This window comes from Pistacia vera, unplaced genomic scaffold, assembly GCF_008641045.1.
Source record: "Pistacia vera cultivar Batoury unplaced genomic scaffold, PisVer_v2 Contig45, whole genome shotgun sequence".
Classification (NCBI taxonomy): domain Eukaryota; kingdom Viridiplantae; phylum Streptophyta; class Magnoliopsida; order Sapindales; family Anacardiaceae; genus Pistacia; species Pistacia vera.
In genome coordinates, this window is record NW_022196279.1 from 714,406 (window position 1) to 738,353 (window position 23,948).

The 23,948-nt window shown below is 36.6% G+C and overlaps 2 protein-coding genes across 2 annotated transcripts; both read left to right on the plus strand.

Moving 5' to 3' along the window:
• Window positions 1-909: 909 nt before the first annotated feature.
• Window positions 910-1,769, plus strand: LOC116144633 (anaphase-promoting complex subunit cdh1-like). The gene is made up of 2 exons (XM_031430075.1): window positions 910-1,098; window positions 1,222-1,769. The coding sequence occupies exons 1-2, from the start codon at window positions 998-1,000 to the stop codon at window positions 1,571-1,573; spliced, it is 453 nt and encodes a 150-aa protein (XP_031285935.1). The 5' UTR covers window positions 910-997; the 3' UTR covers window positions 1,574-1,769.
• Window positions 1,770-11,181: 9,412 nt separating this feature from the next.
• LOC116144631 (uncharacterized mitochondrial protein AtMg00810-like) lies at window positions 11,182-11,613 on the plus strand. Its single transcript, XM_031430072.1, has one exon. The coding sequence runs from the start codon at window positions 11,182-11,184 to the stop codon at window positions 11,611-11,613; it is 432 nt and encodes a 143-aa protein (XP_031285932.1).
• The last annotated feature ends 12,335 nt before the right edge of the window (window positions 11,614-23,948 follow it).

The window sequence follows — 23,948 nt, forward strand, 5'->3', positions numbered from 1 at the left end:
ACTACTTACAATCTTTACAAAACACACCCCAAGGATACTTACAAACTTTACAGAAAACACCCTTCTTGCTTTTTTATTCCTAATACCGAGCAAGAAAATGTCTGGACAAAGGCAAAGCAAAACTTCATGAAGGCTTAAAATCAATCGATTAAGGTTGACAAATTGTATTACTACTCTTAAGTATCATATTGTTTTGCAAAATAAAGGATTTAGAATTCTTTTTAATTATAGTAAAAGTATAAGAAAAAGAAATCCTAGCCTTAAAATGATATAATCAATAAAAGATAATCTTTTTTTTTAAAAACAATTATTTTCGAAAGGCTTCCTGTTGCTATCATACATACTCTCTTCTCTAGTGTGGTATAATTCAAAGTCGACTGTAAAGGATGGCTACGGAGCGGAGTCAAGCATGCAAAGGACGTTTCAACTAATTATCGATTGTTTGTAGTGGCTATCATAGTCGCTAGTGTGAATAATGAACACTTTAATCTTACTTTGACCATTTAAAATTACCTGGGAGACTTAAGCCAAAGATTCTAGTCAATATAATACAGGTCTATTTAATTATATAAATATTAATTAAGTCTTTCTTTCACAGCTTGTTAGGTTACAGTTGCTATCAGTCTCTAGTAAAAAACCTAAAATTTGAAAAAATTAATGACCTACTATATGTAGCCAAATAATGAATTGACAACCGCGTAAAGCATGCAATGTTTCAACTAATTATCGATTGTTTGGTTATGTTTTTCATAAACAAAAAACAATGTTAACTAATTAAGTAGTAAGTAGAGGAATTAATAATGAAAATTTTAAGCTGACTTTGAGCATTTAAAATTATCTGCGTAGACTTTAGTGTGACTAATATTCTCCAACATTTTGCGTGTAAATACGCTGTGCTTTTTGCTCAATTTGAAACCCATCAAACTCTCCTCTTTAACTGCTCAAGATTGATTGAGCAATTTAAAAGGAGCTATAACTTCTTCATTATTTGCTCAATATGGCTCTGATTGGTAGATTCAGTTCTTTAAAGCCAAGAAATATGCACCTCGCTGTGTCCATTAATTTTGAAGCCCTATTCAACCAAAAAAATATGACGTTGTAAGTTGAATTTTCTAATCTATTTCTTGATATTTAATTTCTTTTAGCATATATATTTTATTAGTACGATAAAAATTAATTTTATTTGCATACGTTTTTCTTTTTCATTCTTCTTGTCATCAGAAAGGGGGACAATGATCCACAAATCAATGGAGACAATCTTGACAGCACACTGGCAGTCAATAGTATCAACGCTAATGTTAACTTGAATGTTGTAGAAGAAGAAGATAATATAAGCAATGGTAACATCTTGAATGTTGCAGAGAAAGATAAAAACACTATAGCATTCTTAGCGACTGTGATCGACGAGGGAAGTCCTCCAGAAACCAATGATTTACTCAATACAAATAACACTACTACACAATCAAATCCACCAACAACCGACACTGGAAAACCTCCAGTAACTAATCCTGCTCCTGATGCTGTTACTTCATCAACAACGAGCCAAAAGAACACCAACTCATCATCCTCTTAACTATTTAGCTTTTATTAATAACTAATGTTGCAGAAGAATAAATTATCTTGTGTGTGTGTGTCCAGTCAGTCATAGTGGTGGGCTAGTTAGCTGGTAGATTTAATATTCCTCATCATGGAATCTGATCGATAAATCTACTTAGTTCATTTTTAATTTCCCATGTTCTTGTTTCTGTTCTTTTATCATTTGTTTTTGTTTGGTGAGAATTTATGTTGATTCTGAATGTCCTCTTTTTATAATTTGGAAATTATGAATTAAGTTGGTGTGAGTGTTAAAAGTTAAAATCTTTTTTCTTATACTGGATCATCTTCTTGCATTGTTATGACTAGCTTTTCATTGAATTAAGCATATCTTTTATGACCATATCTCAAATCCAAAACCAAACCCTTCAACAATCAAAAATTAGAGACATCATGCAAGCACCATCGTTCCATTAATTCTGCAGCTAACGGATCAATCATTTATTAATTAAATCAAATGTAGCCTTATTGGGGTATCGGATGTGTTGAATGTACGGCCCTTGGATTGAGCAAGATCGCATCTACTCAGAGGGATGACAACAAAACCTGTTGGATTTATTTGGGTTGGGTTTAGTCCTCCCATTTAAGATTGGTTAAATTTGGTAAACCGATTGGGTTTATATTGGGTATAGACTATAGAGTTGGTGTGGACAACCCACATACACATTAATTTAATTTTTGAATGGGAAGTGATTTTTCAGCCTCCATCTAATTGATCTTCACTCCCGATGGTCAAGTATACATCTTAAAAAAAAAAAAAAAAAAAGAGGGCTCTTTAAACCCTATTTAGTGCTAAAAATAATCTTCTCAGCTTAAATTATTTATTTTTCCTCAATTTCAAACTTAATTAGGTTTTTGTTTTACATCATTTTCCCCAAATCAAACTTAATTAGTTTTTCTCTTTACACCTTATTTTTTTCCCCCAATTTTCTAATTTCAACTTATTTTCTCTTCTTTAGATTCAGATTCATCCTGTTTTGTAATAACTTTTTCCATAGTTTTAATATTAAATATTCATCGAACAAACAAATATTTAAAATAAGACAATATGTTTCAATGATTATAAAATTTAAGATTATGTTATGAAAATTTAGGGTTAAGGTTTATGTAAGATTAAATGTTAAAAATTAAAACAAAAATATATATCAGAGTATGATCGTATTTTGAAATTATAGTGTTATTTCTAGTAATTTAAAGTAAGATTAAATTTGTGAAAAAAAAAAAATTAAAAGTGGGGAGTGAAGACCAATTAGGTAGGGGCTAAACATCACTTCCCTTTCCAAATAATTCCTAATTATTATAATTATCAGGTACGTGACGGGGATACTAAAAAAATGTTCCTTAGTTTCCGATCTATGCAACAATGTGCCGCTCTTGGCCCAATCAAAGTTTTGCCAGCTTGCTGCGGCCAATATATAGAAGTCATGCACTTTTCAAAGCAGTTGATTAGTTTCATGGTTAGATAGAGAATTAGGTTCTGATCATTTCAATATTTGTGTTGTCGCCAAGCATGCTCGGACAGTGGTGACCAATCAAAACTTTGATCGCCTATGGCCAAAGTATGTATCTTTTTCCGATGATAGTTTATTCGTCGAATAAATCTTTTCTTGTTTTCTGATAAATCTACCAAGCTGGTGGTTTTGATCATAATCATGGATCTGATAAGTCCAGTTAGTTCATTTTAAAATTTCCCATTTCTTGTTTTCTTCTTTTTACTGTTAGAAAGTTGATTCTTGTACTCCTTTATATGTTGGAAATCATGAATTAAGCTGGTTCGAGTGTCAATGTTAAAATCTTTTTCTTATACTGCATCATCTTCTTCTTGCTCGCATGACTATCTTTCCATTGAATTATGCATATTTTATATGCCTGAAGATTTTTTTACGACTATAACGAATAATGATGAGTGAAATGGGAGTGTTTGGCTTGACAGAAAATGAAGAAAAAGTGAGAGAATTATATAAAAATAGAGAATTATTTTGAACCCACAACAACCTAGTTGACATACACAGGTCTTCTCTTTGTTTGCTGTTATCAATTATCATGGCTCTTTTGGGTAAACTTCCTCATGCTTAACGCACCAATATTTGCAGTCTGATAATGTTTTAGATTTATTTTTTGTCCTCTGAGCAAGAAAATGTAGTACAAACTCAAGACAAAGGCAAAATTAATCGATCAAGGTTAACAATTTGCATTACTACTCTTTAAGTATCTTATGTTTTGCAAAATAAACGACAAAAAATACTCTATTACAAAATTTAATTGCTGGTTACAATTTGTTAGTTTCTGAAAATTTTGATTGTTAGCTCTTGTCAAGTAAAGAAGAAGGCAAGAGAGAATCGAGAACTTTCTTGAGTTTAGAACTAATACATTAATTCACTCAACTCAATGTTGTTTTACAAATTGTTCTTATATAATGAACAGGATGTTAACCAAAAATGTGAAAAGGACAAAATATGAAGGTCCTTATTGTAATTTCTAATACTGTAACAGCAACTCCAAAACTGTGTCGCTTTGGTCTGTTACAGTTTCTTCTTTGTATAAAACACTCACTGAATGTTTTACAGTTCAGTTAAGAAATCAAAATCAAAGAGTTCACGATTTTTAGAACTCTGTTCAGTTTACTCTCTCATTCTTCACTTGGTATCAGAGCCGACGACAAGCGTCAAATGGCTACGATTCCTCCGGATAATCAAACTAAAAACATGGAGAAGAGTCTTCATTGCTCATCTCATCCTCAGTTCTCAGTGTTTCCATCAAATCTGCAAGTCGTTAGCCCAAAATTGACAAGAGATAGCTATACAGACAATTATAGGTTCTGGCGTTCTCAAGTTTTGTTCGCGGCAAGAGCACATGAGCTTGAAGAACATTTGACAGGTTCAATTCCATGTCCTCCACCTTTTATTCTTACTGATCCTAAATGTTCAATTGAGCTAAGTGATAGAACATCAGCTGAAACCCTAGCTAAAGAAACAATAAATCCAGCTTATGTAGCTTGGAAAAGAACTGATAAACTACTTTTCACTTGGCTTTTGGCTTCAATTTTTGAAAATATGTTTTCCACTGTGTCTAAGTGTCAATTCGCTACTAAAGTTTGGTTTACACTTGAGAATGAGTTTTTAATTGACTCCAAAGCCAGAGCCTTACATTTAAAGAGTCTACTTCAATCAACTCAAAAAGAAAACCTCAGTGTCAGTGAGTTTGTTAAAAAGATGAAAGGTATTGCTGAAAATTTGTCTACAAGTGGTCAAGTGATTACCGATGAAGAGCTCCTTCAGTATGTGTTGGATGGGTTAGGTCCAGAATTTGATGTTGTGGTTGTCAACCTAACTTCCATAATCGAATCCAAATTTGATTCTATCACATTACAGGAAGCTCAGTTTCTACTTTAGAAATATGAAATGAGGCTTGAAAAGTTTAACTCTGTAGATTTTCATGGAGGCTCGGTCAACATAGCTTCTCTCAACAATGCACAAAGTCAGTCTTCTCTGACCACCACAAACAAGATGCCTACAACACCTGCTGGTTTGTCTAATATGTCTACAACATCTGATGGATTGACTAATGTGTCACTTTCTTTGCCTACATCATTGCCGAGAACTTAGTTTTATCCTACGCATGCTGGTTCAATTTATCAAGGCGGTCAGATCTATTCATTAGATACTGGTTCTATATATAGACAACTTATTCCCTATCCTTTCAGACCTTCAGGTTATAACTCTGGTGGTGGAGGCAGAGGAAGATCTAATGGTCGAGGGAGGCCAATCTATCAAGTTTGTAATAAGGTTGGTCATACGGCTATACAATGCTACCATCGCTACAACTCTTCTTACTATGGGACTCCACCACAATTTGGAATTTCCCCTCAGTTTGGCATGTCTAACCCTGTTAATTCTGGATACAACAGTCGTCCAACTTCACAGCAGTCCCATTTTATTCAATAGCAGTAGCCTCTTATTCCCACTAACAATTCCTATGGTATGCAGTTACAGCCTGGATATATCTCTTATGGATCACAAACTCAACCAACGAACACTACTGATTTTTAGGTTCCACGGTATTATAATGACTCACAAAAAAGGCCTCTTTTCACTCATTCTCAGCAAGGGTTTCATGTTCCCAACCAACAGCCACAAAATCTACCTTATACACCAAACCAAGCTTACTTTGTGTCTAATCATGTTCCATCTCCTAGTCAATCCTGTAGTGCACAAGTCACACCCAATTCCAATGCTCCTATTGACCCAGCTTGGTACATAGATTCTGGAGCAACTGACCATGTAACCTCTGATCCCAATCAGTTAACTGTCAGCAGAAATTATGATGGAGTTGAGCAACTACAAGTTGGCAACGGTGAGTCCTTACACATTACCCATATTAGTTCTACTTTCCTGCCAAATACCTTACATTCTAAATGTTTACATCTAAAAAATGTGTTGTGTGTTCCTAGGATCACTAAAAATCTTCTTAGCATATCTAAGTTCACTAAAGATAACCGTGTTGTTGTTGAATTTGACTCTGATTGTTGTGTTGTTAAGGACAAGGCTACCAAGGCAACATTACTGCAGGGAGGACTTAAGGCTGGCTTATATCAGTTGCATATTCCATCTAGATTTCTTTCCTCTCATTCACCTGCTATGTTTGACAATTCTAGTCCTTGTTTTCCTTAGTCGTTTGTTACGTCAGTTAGTCAGTCCAGTGATAATAAATGTACTGAAAAAGATATGAGTTACTCTTGTTATACTAGAAATAAGATGGTAGGTTCTGAAATCCATTCTGATGATTGTAATATTGTCCTACATACTTGTAATTCTTTTCCTATTAATAAAACACAAAACTTGAATGATTCTACTTCCTTAACTGCTCCCACTGTTTTGCATAATCCTGGTGATGACTTCTCTGCTACTGCATTGCATAATTATAACACTGATATTTCTTCTATCTCATCACATTTAAGCACCAAAGCACTCTCTAAAGACAACACCAACCTATCACATAGTTCACCTACTGTTTTTCATGTTAATAATACCAAAACACACATGCCATCTCTTTGGCATAATAGGTTAGGACATCCTCACTCAGATGTGTTACACAATATTCTGTCATCTATGGATAAACAACCTTTAGGATCAGTTTTTGCCTTAGGATTAGTTTTTGCCTTGCCTTTTTGTGATGCCTGTAGATTAGGTAAGTTGCATAGAAATCACTTTCCCTTGTCTCAATCTAGAGCCACACACCCACTGGAGTTAGTGCATAGTGATGTGTGGGGACCAGCCCTACTAACCTCACTAGAAGGGTTCAAATACTATGTCCATTTTATTGATGATTATAGCCAGTTTACTTGGCTGTTTCCCTTAAGGACAAAAGCTGAAGTCAATTCTGTTTTCATTAAGTTTCACCACCTAGTTGAGAGACAATTTAATTGTAACCTTAAATGTCTCCAATCCGACCAAGGTGGCGAATATAAGGGTCTACTGTCATATCTTACTACTGCTGGTATTCAGTTTAGGCACTCTTGTGTTCATGTTCACTAGCAAAATGAAAGAAGTGAATGCAAACATAGACATATAGTAGAAACTGGCCTCACTTTACTTGCTCATGCCTCTATGCCACTGCATTTATTGTGATTTGCATTTGATACTGCAATTTTCTTGATTAATAGAATGCCTACTTCTGTTTTAAACTACATTTCACCTTATCAAGTGCTTTTTAACAGACCACCAGTGTATTCTAAACTTAAAACTTTTGGCTGCACTTGTTTTCCTTTCCTAAGAGATTTCAACAAACATAAACTTAGTTTCCATTCATCCAAATGCACTTTTGTTAGATATAGTTTAGTGCATAAAGGCTATAAATGTTTGACTTCTGAAGGTAAAATTTATATCACTCCTAATGTCCAATTTAATGAACAAGAGTTCCCTTTTGCCACTAAATGTGATCAGTCTCACTCTCATTTTGTTGTTACGCCACTTGATTTACCAGAAACCACCTCTTCTATTCCTAGTTTTTCTTATGTTTCTGTTCAACTCCCACATGATATAAGTGACAAAGTCTCTCCTATAGTGGCTAGTCCTGATCCATGTCCGAATCCAACAGTTGGTAAGTCAGTTCCCACTTCAATCTTAGCACTTTAATTTCTTTCTAATATTCCTTGCAGCTCTAACTTTAATTCTATCGTCTCTTTGGCTTCATCACATCATACTGCTGTTCCTATAGATGTCACCACTACTTTAGGTCCAACTTCTTCTAATACACCTGTTACAAAATCAGCTTCCACTACAATTCACACAACTTCATCCACCTACCCTCTTGAGATTGATTTTACCTGTTTTAAGAACAATTGTACAACCAGTGAGTCATTATCCTTGCCTACTAATTAGCCCAATTTACATCACTCCTCTCAACCTTCTGGTTGCTCTCTTGTAGTAGATTTAACTCCATCACAATTTTCTGCTCCTAGTTCATCTTCTTTACCCATGACCATCAATACACACTCAATGATCACCAGGTCTAAAGCTTCTTTACAACCCTCGACTGCCCACACTTGGTCTACCATCACCACTGCACAACCTGAATCTTTAACAACAAAAATAGTTCCTACACAACCTTCCACTGTCATCACCACTGCACAACCTGAACTCTCAATAACAAAAATAGTCCCTACACAACCTTGCACTGCCCTTACATTATCTAAAACTACTGTCCAACCTGAACCCTTGATAGTAAATGAAGCTCTTGCTAGTAATGAGTGGAAAGAGGCTATGCAAGTAGAGTTTAATGCTTTAATGAAAAATGAAACCTGGAGTCTTGTTCCTAAGACTGTCAATATGAATGTAGTTAGTAACAAATGGGTTTTCAAGACAAAATTTAATGTTGATGGGTCACTCTCCAAAAATAAAGCCAGGCTAGTTGCTAAAAGTTTCCAACATTTAGCCTGGTTTTCAGGACAAAATTTAATGTTGATGGGCCACTCTCCAAAAATAAAGCTAGGCTAGTTGCTAAAGGTATCCAACAAACACCTGGGTTGGATTACTTTGAAACATTTAGCTCAGTTATTAAGCTGTAACGCCCCACTTGAGGTACGTAGTTATTGTTCCTTCTTTTGCTCTTTTTTTGAGTTGGTCTCTTGGTAATATCGTTTGGTTGACCTTTGTTTGAGTGTTGTGTTGAATACTTGCCCTGAAATTGGTTGAAAATAGAGGAAGTTTAGTGTGCCAAGCTTCGCCGGGGCGAAGAATAATCTTCGTCGCGGCGAAGGGGTGTTGAATCCACGGGGAAATGTTCTGGACATTTTCGCCACGGCGACAGAAGCTTCCTCGCTGTGGCGACAGTCCAACCAAAATGTTTGTTAAGTTTTAGATATTCTCTTCCCTAAGGGCAATTTGACCATTCTACCCCTAATTAGCAGGAAAAGTGGGGAGTTAATTGTAAGGAAATTTCAAGGAGAACATGTTAGTATGGGGGTGTGTTAGTAATGAATCAAAGGATATGGATGGAATTTTCATGAAAGAGCAAGGGCAAAATGGGAAGAATGAGTTATTAAGAGATATTTAAAAGGGTTTAGTCTTTGAAAACTCTTCATTTTCCCATTCCACTGCCTCCTTCACTCTTCCAAACTCTCTCAAATTTCCTTCAATCTTCCAAGGATTTCCAAGAGCCTTTTTGAGTAACTTTTAGTAGGGTTTTCATCTAAAGCTCCCTAAGGTAAGGATTTTTGCTTAAGTTAAGAGTTTTATTATGTTTTGATTAGAGTCTCATGTTGTGATTGTTGGGTAAGTTGTAGAGGAAAAGCAAGCTCCCAAAGGAAAGGAGAAGTGTTAAAGAAGCTAATTTCTCATAAGGTAAGTAAACTCAACCTAAGTTAAGATTTAAGAACTCTTTTGAGTAGAGTTATATACATATATGTGTATTCACTTAATTGTTGAATGAGATTATTAGTTATGATTGAGTTATGAGAAGTGTTTTACTTGCTTGATGTTGGGTTGAATTTGATAGAAGTTGGAGGAAGTTTTGAGCAAGCTTATGGAAGTGTTTTTCTTTTGACAGGAAATTTAGAGCTTATGAGGGAGTTTTCTCCCATTTGGTTAATTAAAGAAAAGAGAAAAGCTAGAGTTAGAGTAGAGTTGTTTATGCACATGAGTTGTATGATGAAATGCTCAAGAGAATCATAAGTAAGGGTAGAAAGCCTTAATTGTTGCTACATGTCATAGTTACTTTTCATAAATGCATTAATGAGTATGAGTCATTGATGTGCATTAACTATGCTTTACTTATGCATTAGAAAAGAGAGTAGAGAAAGAGTAGAGACTTTTGAGTTTAGACTACTCTAAGAGTAGAGAGAAAGAGAGAATGAGCACTATAGAGTAAAAGCTAGAGTAGTGCTTAATAAGAGAATAGAGTAGGTTGTGCGATGGGGAACCTGTGAGTACGGGTAGAGTATTCCCGCATGTACGCCGCATCAAGAAAGCGGCCAGAGTATCAGAAAGAGAAGTGGTGTAGCCCGTAGTGTACATGCGGATGAGGGCTATACCCGAGTTTACCCGAGAGATTCTATGCACTCACATGGCCAAAGGTTCCGAATCCATGCATAACCAAGTCCGATCGGCTAGAATGAGTAGAAGTCACAGGGAGTGGGAGCGAGTCCCAGCCGTGCCTCCGGTCAGATGGGGCCGTGACTTACTAGAAAGAAAGTTAGCATAGAGGAGTTATGAGAAAGAGAAATTAGATAGTTATATTAAAGAAAGAGTTACGGAGATATTTGAGTTCAGGGGTTTACTTACTGAGCATTGTTTGTGCTCATCCAATTGTTCCCTATGTTTTGCAGGTTCTAGATGAGGACACAGTCGGATGGATATCGGCACACGAAGAGAAATGGCTACACTGTCCACCCTATTTTGATAGTTTTGCATATGTTATAAATCTTGTATATATTAGTATAAAGAGTACATATGTTTAATAAAAGAAAATTTTTGGGCCCAACTTTTTATGTTATTGTTACATGTACTTTTACTATGCATGTTTTTATAAGAATTGAGTCATTACATAAGCCTAGCACCATTAGAATCATTCTTACAGTTGCTATTTCTTCTGGATGGGACATTCAATAAATTGACATAAATAATGATTTTCTTAATGGCCAATTGACTAAAACTGTTTATATGAGGCAACTTGAAGGGTTTGAAGTTCCTCATCTTTCTTCATATGTGTGCAAACTAAACAAGGCTCTTTATGGCCTCAAACAAGCTCCAAGGGCATGGTTTGATAAACTCAAACAAGCATTATTGGACAAAGTTTTAAGAATTCAGTTTCATATTCCAGTTTATTCATCCTTAAGGATAATGCTCAAGTTCTCTATGTCCTCATTTATGTGGACGACATCTAATTGCTGACTCCAGCAGTTCTTGCATTTTATAACTGATTGAAACCTTAAATAATCAGTTTGCCTTGAAGACACTTGGTTCAGTGACCTAGTTTATTGGTTTAGAGGCAACTAGAACACATGAGGCAATTCACTTGAAGCAGACCAAATATGTTACTGATTTGCTTGTAAAAACTAAGATGCAAGATGCATAGTCTTGCCTCACTCCCATGGCTGCTGGTACAAAGCTTTCAGCCATAGATAGTGAGTTGTTTAAAGACCCTAGTTTGTATAGAAGTACTATTGGAGCTCTTCAGTACCTAATCTTAACAAGCCCTGCCATTAGCTTTACAGTTAATAAGCTAAGTCAGTACCTTCAAGCCCCTACTGAGCTACAATGGCAAGCTTGCAAGAATGTTTTGAGATATCTTAAAGGAACCCAGTCTCATGGCCTTCAGTTCAGACCAACAGTTTCCCTTCACCTTGAATGCTATGCAGATGTTGACTGGGGTAGTAATTTGGATGACATGAGGTCCACCAGTGGCTACTGTGTGTATCTCGGGCCTAATTTGATTCAGTGGAGCTCCCGAAAGCGAAGAGTGGGTGCCTTATCATCTACTGAAGCTGAATATAGAGCATTGGCACATACAACAACTAAATAGGTATGGCTGGAAAGTCTGTTTTCTGAATTGGGAATATCTCTTAATTCTTGTCCAGTAATTTGGTGTGATAATGTCAGCGCTTGTGCCTTAGCTTCTAATCCCGTTTTTCATGCTCGGACAAAACATATAGAGATTAACACTCACTATATCTGGATCAAGTTTTAGCAAAGAAAGCTGTTGTGTAGTATGTGCCTTCAAAACTGCAAATTGCTGATGTGTTAACCAAACCCCTCTCCATTACTCAATTTCAAGAGTTGAAACAGAAACTTTGTGTTGTTGACACTCCACGGCCTGTGAGTATAAACTGAAAAATAATGAGTATTGAAATATGGTGATTTGTTGTGATAAAGTAGTGATTAATGTTGTTCTATAATTGAAGTGATTGTTGCAAATTTATGTTGAAATGTGGTGATCTGTAGTAGCAAAATTATGTTAATGGTTTTCTGTGCTTAAAGCAGCTATTCTGTTTAAGTTGTTGTTTTACTGAATCACTACAGCTGATTCTAATTGGAAGTGAAAAATTTTGTGTATTGAAATATGGTGATCTGTAGTGAAATATGGTGAAATGGCTGTTGAAGTGTATGGTGGTTGAAATATGGTGGTTTGCATTTGTAATAGAAGTGGCAGTTTTGAAATTGAAATAGCCGTTGAAGTGTATGGTGGTTTGCATTTGTAATGGAAGTGGCTGTCTGAAATTTGAAATGGTTGTTGAAGTGTATGGTGGTTGAAATATGGTGGTCTGCATTTGTAATGGAAGTGGTTGTTATGAAATTTGATGGAATATGCACTGAATTATGGTGCTCTATAATTGAACTGGCTGCTCTGTAATTGAAGTGGTTGTTGCTATGTGACTGTTGAAATAGGTTGCTATTTTACTGGCTATTTTACTGTAGACTAAGTACCGTGCATTGAAACTTACTGCAGCTAAGTACTCTGCTGCTGAAATTTACTCTACTGCTAAAGTTTGGAGAAAACTTTTTCAGCTAAGCTTTGTGTTCCTACGTTGCTGATTTTTTTTTTTTTTTTTTTTTTTTTTTTTTTTTTTTTTTTTTTTTTTTTTTTTTTTTTTTTTTTTTTTGATTGGAAGTCAACCCTCTTGGGTTGTGTGTTGGGCAGCTCTTGTTTTTTTTTTTTTTTTTGCATGGAGTTGAAGCTCATCCTTTGCAGGACAGCAGGAGAAAAGGATAGTTTAGTTTAAGGGGGAATGTTAACCAAAATGTGAAAAGGACAAAATATGAAGGTCCTTATTGTAATTTCTAATACTATAACAGCAACTCCAAAACTATGTCATTTTGGTCTGTTACAGTTTCTTCTTTGTATAAAACACTCACTGAATGTTTTACTGTTCAGTTAAGAAATCAAAATCAAAGAGCTCACGATTTTTAGAACTCTGTTCAGTTTACTCTCTCATTCTTCACTCAAGAATGTTAAGATGGCAATTCATGTGAAAACCTAATCTCATCCGTTCAATAAAGGAAACAACAAACACAAATCTAATTATTTTTTATCATTGGATTGATTGAAATACTTTGAGCTGCTTTGTTGAAGAAAAGCTGCTTCTACGGACTTTCATTCTTAATCTCTTCGGCTTGCATTTGTCTTCGCATTGTGTTATCAAAACTATGTCGTTTCTAACTTCTTAAACTAACAACACTTAACAGTTCTTAAACTCCTCTAGCTGATGTCGTTAACTTCTTATATACTTCAACACAATTATTCAATTATTTTCGAAAGGCTTGCAGTTGCTATCATACTCTCTTGTATGGTATAATTCAAAGTCAACTGTAAAAGATGGCTACCGAGTCAAGCATGCAAAAGACGTTTCAACTAATTGTCGATTGTTTGTCAGTGTTTTATAAATAATAAATTAAGTACAGTGAAATTTTTAATAAGAACAAAATATTGGTTACATGAATAATGAACAATCTAAGTTGACTTTGACCATTTACAATTACTCGGGAAGATTTATGTACGTTTTACTTGGGTTTCATTTTTTTTAATATAATTAATGAAGAATTCTAGTTAATTATTGTTGATGCTTGATTTGACACAAACGACTCACAAGTACAAAGTGTTAAGTTGTTCTTAGAAATTATACGTGATATGATTGATTCAAGAGTCAGGACAAAGTTAAACAATATTATCAAATGCAAAGACACAATAATAAATGAGAAAGATGATTTTTATGGTGGTTCGGATGCTTAAAGCAAATCCTACATCTATTGTTTATTTTATATATGAGAGTTTTACAAGAGGTTGCGCATAACGAAATAACAAACAGAGGTACAATAACTGAGTATTCAGAGATAATATCCAGTCAGTCTATTTCTCGTAGGTTGTCTTTACTATTGATTGTTATGAAAGTAAAGATCCCGAAAATGAGAGAGGGAGTCCTCTATTTATAATAGCTGAATTCAAGGTAATGACTACAAATCTGCAAGTGGGTAGGTGTCGTTCAAGTCCTTCCTTGCCTCCCATGGGTTGATAACTTAGGAAATATCCTCAAATTATCTGGGGCTTAGACAAATGTGCAGCCCTCATTCACTCATAGAAAAAACCTGAATCTGCTGGGTTGGTGACAGCTGTATTCTCTCTATCTTGGGGCAACGTGACAGATTCTAGACTGCGCAAAGCCTTCCTAAATATGATTGGTGCTTGTTGATGTAAGCTTACGTTAGCCCTAATTTTTTAGGTATAACAGAAGCTCCCAATTCTTAAGGTTCAAGAATTAGATCTTAAGAACTTCATGATTATGCCATGACCTAACTTGTCTCTAGAAATGCCCGCTCGAGCTAACAGTTGAGAATAGTCACATCATTGTAGACGACATGAGGTTGACTGCTTGATCTGACCAATGAACTGAGTGTAGGTCGTGACATGGATTTTGAGAGTTACACAAGTGACCTGTCATAATCGTTCTCAAAGGCCCAACGACATGAGTTTGATCTTGTCCAGTGCTATTAAAATGTGTTTTGGACTCTAGTTGTCATTCACGGCCTGAAAACACTTAGAACAATTTACTGTCGAAAACAAAAAACCATCTCGTTCGGTGCTCAGGTTTGACATGTTGAACAAATGCCTTATTTGAACGACTTGTTCAGATGTTATTCGTTGCACTTGACAGCTGGCTTGGTCAATAAAATAAGCCTTATCTGACAGATGTGTCTCTGCGCAATAAGTGTCAGCCATGAGCATTAAATGCAAGCCATACTGAAACGACATTCTTTTTTGAAGCATTGAATGCAGATGAAGGCACATTTAATGTTGAGGAGATAATCACGTTCGTGCTTGGCAATTTCGATAAAGAAATGTGCCGGTTGATTTTCACGAAACGTAAGGGTTACTCCTCGCATGGATTGGTGACACATGGTCGCAATCAATAGTTAGAAGCGTGTTCCCGCCCAAACGTTGTTTATAAAAGAAACCAAACGTCACCTTCAACCCTATAAACCCTACGTTCACCTGAAGTTTTTCAGAGAACTCAAATTTTTTAGAGAGAAAACATCATTTTCAAGCTCAACAAATCAATTCATCCTCTTTCTAGTTAATACGCACTCAACGCTATGACAGAACATCCATTCCTAGCAACCAAGAGGTAAAGAATTTCTTCCTTTTTCTCTTTTTTCCATTCCTATCAAAAGCTTAATTTTTACAGTAATGGTGGTCATGGGCGTCTGGTAGGCTTAGATGATGAACACTCTAGGGTAATGTTTAAAAGAAACACTTTTAAGAGTTAAAACTTAGGGCATAGATCTTTAGAAAATTATTCTTAAGAGTTTTTAGGGTTTTGACAGCCATAGAGGCGAAACCAAGATTCTTTCTCTTCGGAGTCATCGTAAGAGGTACATTTTTTTTAGGGTTTAAGTCACCCCTATGTGTCATGCCTTTACAAACTCAAAAGGCAATGGACATCCTTGAGACAAGAACAACTAGAGAAGGAAGCTTGCAACCACCGGGCACCTCAACAGGTCTTGGAAAGGTGATACTATCTACCGTCACAAAGGAAGAGATTCAGAGAGTGATAGACCAGTACGCAATCAACGTGGACGTGTATCGGTATAGGTTGCACACTGCTCAGGATCCTTACGAGGGGATCGTCGTGATCTCAGAAGTGATCTTCACATACGGAGTGACGATAGCCCTCCACCCTTACATCAGGTCGATCCTTGACCACTTCTAGGTCATGCCATTGTAGCTGATGCCAAATGTGCATATGATAGAAGTCGCTATATATATTGCATTTGGCGAGCACAACCTCGATGAGCCAACGGCGCAAGAGCTCACTTACGCCTATTATTTAAAGAAGAGCAAAAACAAAGATTTGTACTACCTTTCCAAGTGATCAATGATTGAAAGAGGGATATTTGGTTACCCTAGCAATATAGGGGCTTATGAAACCAAATATTTTTTCTTCTAGTACGATGGAGTCTGTAAATCTAAGGAACCAAGTAGGTTTTCCTTTTAATTTCTAGATCGATCATCTTTTAAGTTTAACTTCTCCTTAAATATATTAAGCTAACAAACTCTTTGCTTCATTGCAGGAAACAAAACGACCAGGTTATCAATGCTAATTGATAGAAGCCACATCGAAGCATTTGGTCGACTGTTTGACCTAAGTCGCAACGCGAAGAGGCTCGTGACCATTGTAAGTTTTCAAAAGTATGATTTTCACCCCCGATACATACTTAGACGGTTCAGCTCGTAAGTATTTTTGATATAGAAAAATCTTAGTCTTTTTAACAAAAGTAGATTCTTTTTGTTGATGCGTTCGTATGCCATGTAGCAGCCATGCCACCAAAGATTACAAAGACGTATAAGAAGTCTACGAGGTTCACATTCCCCAGACTGAATCCAATCGGAATAGCTGGAGCAACCTCCAGCGATGTCCCTATTACGAGGACACAAACTGGTGTAGAAAGGAAACCACTTGCAAAGTGACATGAAGAAGCTGCCCAGCCTACTACTGCTTGCTTGTTAAAGAAGAAATCTACAGCCTCAAAGATGAGGAAGAGGAAAACACTATCAATCGAAGAAGAAATCGAATCAAAATCAGAAGGGTTTGGGATACTGTCAGACGGATTATAACCCTACTAACCTCTTTCTTCGAAGGCTACCCCACAGGGCACTCTAAGAACTTCACGAATAGGTGAGGGCACCTCGATAGTAGGCGAAATCATGGCCACTCAAAGGGAACCCACACGAAGAGCGAACCAAAGAGGTCCTTGCCACAAGGAGGTATGACCAATCTGTGTTGGACCTCTAAAGGCAAATGCCAAACCACTTAAGGTCGGTGGTCTTCACCCTTTTAGAATGCCAATTGGCATCTACCTTTGAGAGGTACGTGGCCTCTTGACCTACTAAACTAGTAGCCATTGCATTACGGATGCAAAGTCAGCTAAGATGACTCGTTCTCTTCGAGAATTCTTTCATGTAAGTCGAACCTTAATTTTTTTTTAAGAAAAACTAACTCTTTATTCCTTTCTTTACAGTCTTTGCTCACTCTAAATGTGGCTCATAATAAGATGAAGATCAACTCATCTGGCAAGTTCCATGAAATAAAGAAGGAGACTGCCAAGTTGAAACAAGATCTTACGACTTCAAACAAAACTACAAATGTTGCCCATATTCAGGCGAATGTGTACCTAACAGAAAGGAACTCTGTTCTGCGAGTAGTAGATTTTTAAAAGGTCGAGCTCTAGAAAAAGGATGACGACAACGAGGCTCACTAAGGAGTTGGGCCAAAGAGAAAATGAGCATTAAGAGAGCTTAGAACGCGAAAATGTGGTAGAAAAGACTCGAGTTTAGTTATGGGAAAACTCAAAAAAATAGAAAAAAGTGAGCCAGACAGATCTTGAGCTAGCTCATGGGTGAATCACTTTGCTGCCTGAGCAGATGAAGCAACTACACCTTGAGGTGGAAAAGAAAGCTTCTCATTAGGCAATGCAAACTATTCATAGCTTGCGGCCTATTAATCCTAACTTAGATATTTCCAACCTCTTTGAGGAGTATCAAGTCACTCTTGCTCACTAATGTCGACCGAAGAGCAAGAAGAAGAAGAATCTACCTTAGAAGATGATTAGCAAGAAACAGAAGTCCTTGAAAATCAAACAAACGACCCAAAGGTCGATGATCAACCAAATGACCTAGAAGTCATGGTAACTAAAGTCAGGGATCTTGGTGCTTAAAACTAATGACCGACCTTCTCTCTGCTTGCGAAGAGTCTTTCATACATTTCTTTTTGCTTTTATTGTAACTCTAGGTCGTCCTTTGTAAATATTTTTGCAATATATGAAAGACTTTTGATCAATTTGTGATAGCACTTTTATAACTTAAGTACTTCACATAACAAATATAACATATCTGATCATAAAACTTGTATAGCATTATAAACAATATGATTATTTAAAATTTGAGATTATGACACAAGTGATTCTTTGAGAAGAATTGGGATAATCTTATTCACAACATTTACAACAAGGAAAAAATTACAAGTAAAAATTGATCGAGTAAGCTATACATGAGTTCAGAATTACTGATAATACAGGTAAAGATGTTCAACATTCCAAGCTCGCGGTACTTCAGAACCATTAAGCCTTGTGAGGTGATACGTTCCAAGTCGTACCACCTTAGTGACGCGATATGGGCCTTCCTAATTGGGTCCCAATACCCCTGTTCTTGTACTAAGAATGACTTCTATTAGCATCAGGTCACCAACATGGAAGTCTTTTCTCTTGACTTTAGAGTTGAATAATCTTTTTGCCCACTGCTGGTAGAAAGCTATCCTTAACCAAGTCTTGTAGCAGTGTTCTTCAACTAAGTCTAGAATTGCACGTAAGAGTGCTTCATTGTCTGTTTCATTATAGAATTCTCTCTGAAATGAACCAGCTCCTACTTCCACTGGAACTATTATCTCGCAACCATATGCTAGCGAGAAGGATGTTTCTGAAGTAACGATCCTCATAGTTGTTCTATACGCCCATAGAACCATTAGGAGATCATCGGCCCAATTGCCATTGGTTATGCCAAGCTTGGCCTTCAATGTGTGCTTGATAGTCTTGTTGACAGCTTCAATGTGACCATTAGCTTGCGGTCTTGCTACTAAGACAAGTTTCTTATGAATCCCCAGCTCTTTGCAAAATTGCTTGAAATCCTCATTGTCAAACTGTTTTTCGTTATCAAAGATAAGTGTATGAGGGATTTCATAGCGGCACACTATATTCTTGAAGATGAAGTCTTTGAGCTTCTTGGTGGTGATCGTGGCCAAAGGTTCTGCTTCAACCCACTTAATGAAATAATCCACTGCTACCACTGCATATTTGATGCCACCCTTACTAGTTGGCATAGAACCGATGAGATCAATTCCTCACATAGCGAATGGCCAAGACTGGTCATCGTTATCAATTGGTGAGAAGGAGCTCACAAGATGTTCACGAATCTCTAGCACATGTCACACTTCTTCATAAAGTTGAAGGCATCTTCATAAAGTAGGGGCCAATAATATCTCTAGCGGATAATTTATTGGCGAAAGATTGTGTGGCAATGTGATTACCATAAATCCCTTCATGTATCTCTCTCATGACATAGTCTGCTTATTCCTCTGTTACACATCAGAGGAAGGGAGTGCTAAACCCTCGTTTATATAACTGATCTCCAATGAAAGTGTAACGAGCAACTCTAGTTTGCAGAAGTCTTACCTCAGTCTTGCTGTTAGAAAGAACCCCATCTTTGAGTTATTGAACAATCGGAGCCATCCAAGAAATGGATTCAGTTGTAGCTACGGCTTGCTCAAATGAGTTGATGCTGGAAACTTCGATGTATTTAACCAAGATATTGTTCGACGCATCGAAGTCCAGCGAATAGGCTATCTTTGCCAAAGCATCCATGATAGAATTACTATTTTTCGGGATCTGCCTAATCATATGATGCTTGAAGGGCTCAAGTGCGGTCTTGACTTTCTTCAAGTAACTGATCATATTCTCTTCTTTGGCTTGATACTCTCTCAGAATCTGACTGACTACCAGTTGGGAGTCGCTATTGATGTCGATCATATTTGACCCCATCTCTCTTGCTAATTGTAGACCAGTGAATAGCGCCTCATACTCGGCCTCATATTCGTAACTTTGAATCCAAACCTAAGGGCTCCATAAATGCGAGTCCCTTTAGGGCTAATGAGTAGAAGACCAACTTCGGCTCTTCTCCTATTCGAAGACCCATCAACATAGAGACTCCAAGTTGACAAGTTCCGAACATTTCTTGGATAACTTCACTAGTTGGTTGTTCGAGTTTCCGATCTGGCTAATAATAGTGAAAGATGGAATGCATGAAGAATGATGCAAGTGATACTATAACATGTATATTCATAGTTTGCAAAAAAAAATCAAACAAATTGAAAACAAGGTATAACTTGTTACCTCAAGTCCTTAGCAACTTTGGAGACTTTTAATTTCAAGAGAAATTAAACAAAAGAGTATCCACACTGAGGTAAAAGAAGAATTAGGCCAAGAGAGACATTTAGGGTTCTTAGAAATTTTTTATCTCTACCCTAAAATTGATATATCATTTTCTTTATCTATGTTGCCTTGTAAACAATTCAATAATTGTTTTGGACTTCCTTAAACAATTCCATAATTGTTTTTGGAGTTGTAAATAATTCCATAATGATTATGAAGTTGTTAAACTTCTTTAAATAATAACATTGGATTAACATTTAATCACAATTAACAATTTAACTCTTAAATTGTTTATATAACAATTTAACCCTTAAATTGTTCATATGTTTACAATTACAACTCATTGTTAAATTCAACTTAATATAAAGAAAATGATTAATTATGAATTGGAATTGCATTTAATTCCAATTAGCGATTTAACTCTTAAATTATTTATAATAACTAATATAACCCTCCATTGAATCTAATTCAATGATAATAATATAAATAACTTTATTACGCTTGATAGGTGCTAGCCAACCTTGGATAATCAACTCTCTTTGGCTATTTCTCCATTCTCCTTAGTTTTTATGTGTGACCTCTTAGGTTTATTGTGGCCTAGCCATGTGCCCAATATCATAGTCTATTTCGATATGTTTTGTCATAAATTTTTATAAACAAAACTCCAACCGATTATGGTAGGCATCTAGCAATGCTCCATAAACCCTAAGTCACAATGAAAATATACTCCAACAAACCCTTTTATAATCATACGCGTTGTATAATCAAATCCTTCTGTTGTCTAATCCCAATTAAGAATGGATTCATGATATGTCAAAATCCTTATCTTAATTTTATATCAAACTGACAATCAATACATATGGAACATGTCACCATGAAACAAGCTTTCAAGTAACATTTTATATACCCTGGCCGGAGATTTCCCTTTTCTAATATATCTTGACATTTGTGTAGGAACTTGATATCAATCTATACCAAGTCAACGGATCCCATCTTGACTATCACTTGTCCTCACACATAAACAACACCTGGTCAAATTGGCTTACTAACACATGACATGATTAGCCTCGTGTTTATACACCATATGAACCATATGCATTTATGCAGAATCCAACTGTGATATCTCAGGTCTAAAGATTAATAATACACTAGTACGATCTTATGATAAATCATTGAATATATTTTAAATGTCCATGTGATTCATCATAACTAGCCATATTCAATAAACAGTTTACTAACCGCTTATCCATGCTAATGCCCTAGTGATATAACTTTTATAATCACCCACACTAATACCATCACATGATATTCTATGGAGGCATTCAGCATGCCTATTATGTAATATTATTGCCCAATTAATATTACCTATGTAGGGAATACTTTGATGATTTTGATCTTCTAAAGATTTGTATCATCCAGACATTTCATATGTAATACATATATATAAATGAAGCAATAAACCACATGTGAAATAAGAACACTTTCTTCTATTGATAAGATAAAATGTATATAAAAAATATATACATTAACATATATATTAAAAACATAATGCCTTGGAACTGATGACACGATTAATTCCTAAGGCATACACTAACAAAGAGAACTCCGAAGTGAAATCAGCAACAATCTGCCCTTTGATTGTTGTTTTCAATCTACAATATGGATCGAATTAACTTAGTTCCATAGTCCACTTAAGCAACTTACTCGAAGCCTTTGGCTTCTGAAGGACTCGCCTAAGTGGTTAGTTAGTGAACACATAAATGGTGTGGGCATGGAAATAAGGTCTAGCTTCTTGGCATCGATCAACAACGCATAAGCTAATTGTTCCATCTCTGGATACCATGTCTCGACGTCTAGTAGTCGTTTGCTCATGTAATAAACTAGCCACTGAATTCTATTCTATTCCCGAATAAGAGCTGCACTGATCGCATGCTGAGAGACGGATAGGTAGAGAAATAAGATTTCCTTGGGAAGAGGCTTAGATAGAAGATGTGGTTTTCCGAGATGCTCTTTAATGCTCTAGAAGGCTCGCTCACACTTTAGAGTCCTTTCAAATCTCTTATTTGCTTTGAGTATATTGAAGAACGACAAACAACTATCAGTTGCCCTTCATATGAAGCAATTGAGAGATGTTATTATATTATTCAAGCTTTGGACTTGTTTTCGATTGGCGGGGCTTTTCATATCTAGAAGAGCTTTGAACTTCTCGGGGTTGACTTCAATTCCCTGATGGTTAACCATATACCCTAAGAATTTTCTTGAGGATACTCCGAACGAACACTTAAAGAAATTAAGTTTCATTCTTTATCTCCGAAGTATATCAAACATTTTCACAAGGTTAGCTATGTGATCTGAAGCAACATGTGACTTGACTAGCATGTCATTAACATAGACCTCCATTGATTTCCCGATCTACTCGAAAAACATACGGTTATCCAAACATTGGTAGGCTGCCCCATCGTTTTTAGACTGAAGGACATGACTTTGTAATAGTATAATCCTCGATCTGTGATAAACGAGGTATGCTCCTCATCGAGCGTGTACATCAGGATCTAATTATACCCCGAGTAGGCATCCATGAAGCTTAATAGCTTGTGCCCAGAAGTGGAATCAACGAGCTAATCGATTCTAGGCAAAAGGAAGTTGTCCTTCGGACAAGCTTTGTTGAGATCTGTAAATCAAAATAGGTCCACTGCTTACCAGTGGGTTTCTTCACCAAAACAGAATTGGCGACCCAACTCGGATAATGACCCTCCCGAATGAACCCGATTGAGAAGAGCTTGCCCACCTCAACCTTAAGAGCAGCATAACACTCTAGGTCTATGGTTCTTCTTTTCTATCAAACTGGTATGACTTTATTGTCGATGTTAAGTGCATGACATATAACATTCGAGCTGATCCCGATCATGTTAGCATGAGTCCATTCAAAAACATTTATATTTTGTCTGAGAAAGCTCGTTAAATCAGTAGCAACCTAAGGGTTGAGATTGCTTCCGATTCTCAACACATGAATCGGCTCATTCTAGTCGATTAATACCTCAAATAAAGTCTCAACAGGCCTACTGTAGGAATACTCTACCTAAACACGAGGATCAATGTTGTCTTCCACTGGACTGGGTTGTGGTTCAATCTTGTTGATCGTCATTGCCTACTCGAGAACGCCCACAGGCTTCCCTTTTCATTTTCATGTCATCTACACTACTCTAACGTAGTAGTTGCAAGATTCATGCTGAGACCCCTTGACTTCCTCACACCCTATTGGAGTGGGAAATTTCATCTTCAGATGATTGATGAAAGTGATAGCTTTAAAGTTCAGCAGTAAAGGTCATCCCAATATGCCATTAAAAGCGAACAGATAGTCTACTACTAGAAACTCTGCAATCTTAGTCACTTCGTAGGTCTCACCCAAAGTGACAGGAAGTACAATCGTCCCCTTGGGAGTCAAATGATCTCCGATAAAGACAAAGAAAGGGATAGAGATAGGTTTCAGGTCTGTTTCCTCTAACTGCATTTCCTCAAATGCTTGCTGAAACAGGATATTTACGACACTCCCATTATCCACCAACATTATGTGGACTTCGCACTGTCCTATTTCAGCCATGATAATGAGTGCATCCTTTTGAGGGTGATGCAAACATACCGCGTCTCTCTTTGAGAAGGTAATCTCCTCTTTTTTGTGTGCCTTAGCAGGTCGTGATGCCATATTACAAACACTCACAGGCTCATGACAAGCTTCGTGAGTGTACTTCTCTTGAGCACCTTGAGAATTCCTCGCAATGTGTGGTTCTCCAAAGATAGTCCCCACAAAATGAAGACCCCTATGACCACGACACTTCTTCCCATTGTCCTCTTGATCCTTCTATCGAATGGGAGTTGGACCATCAA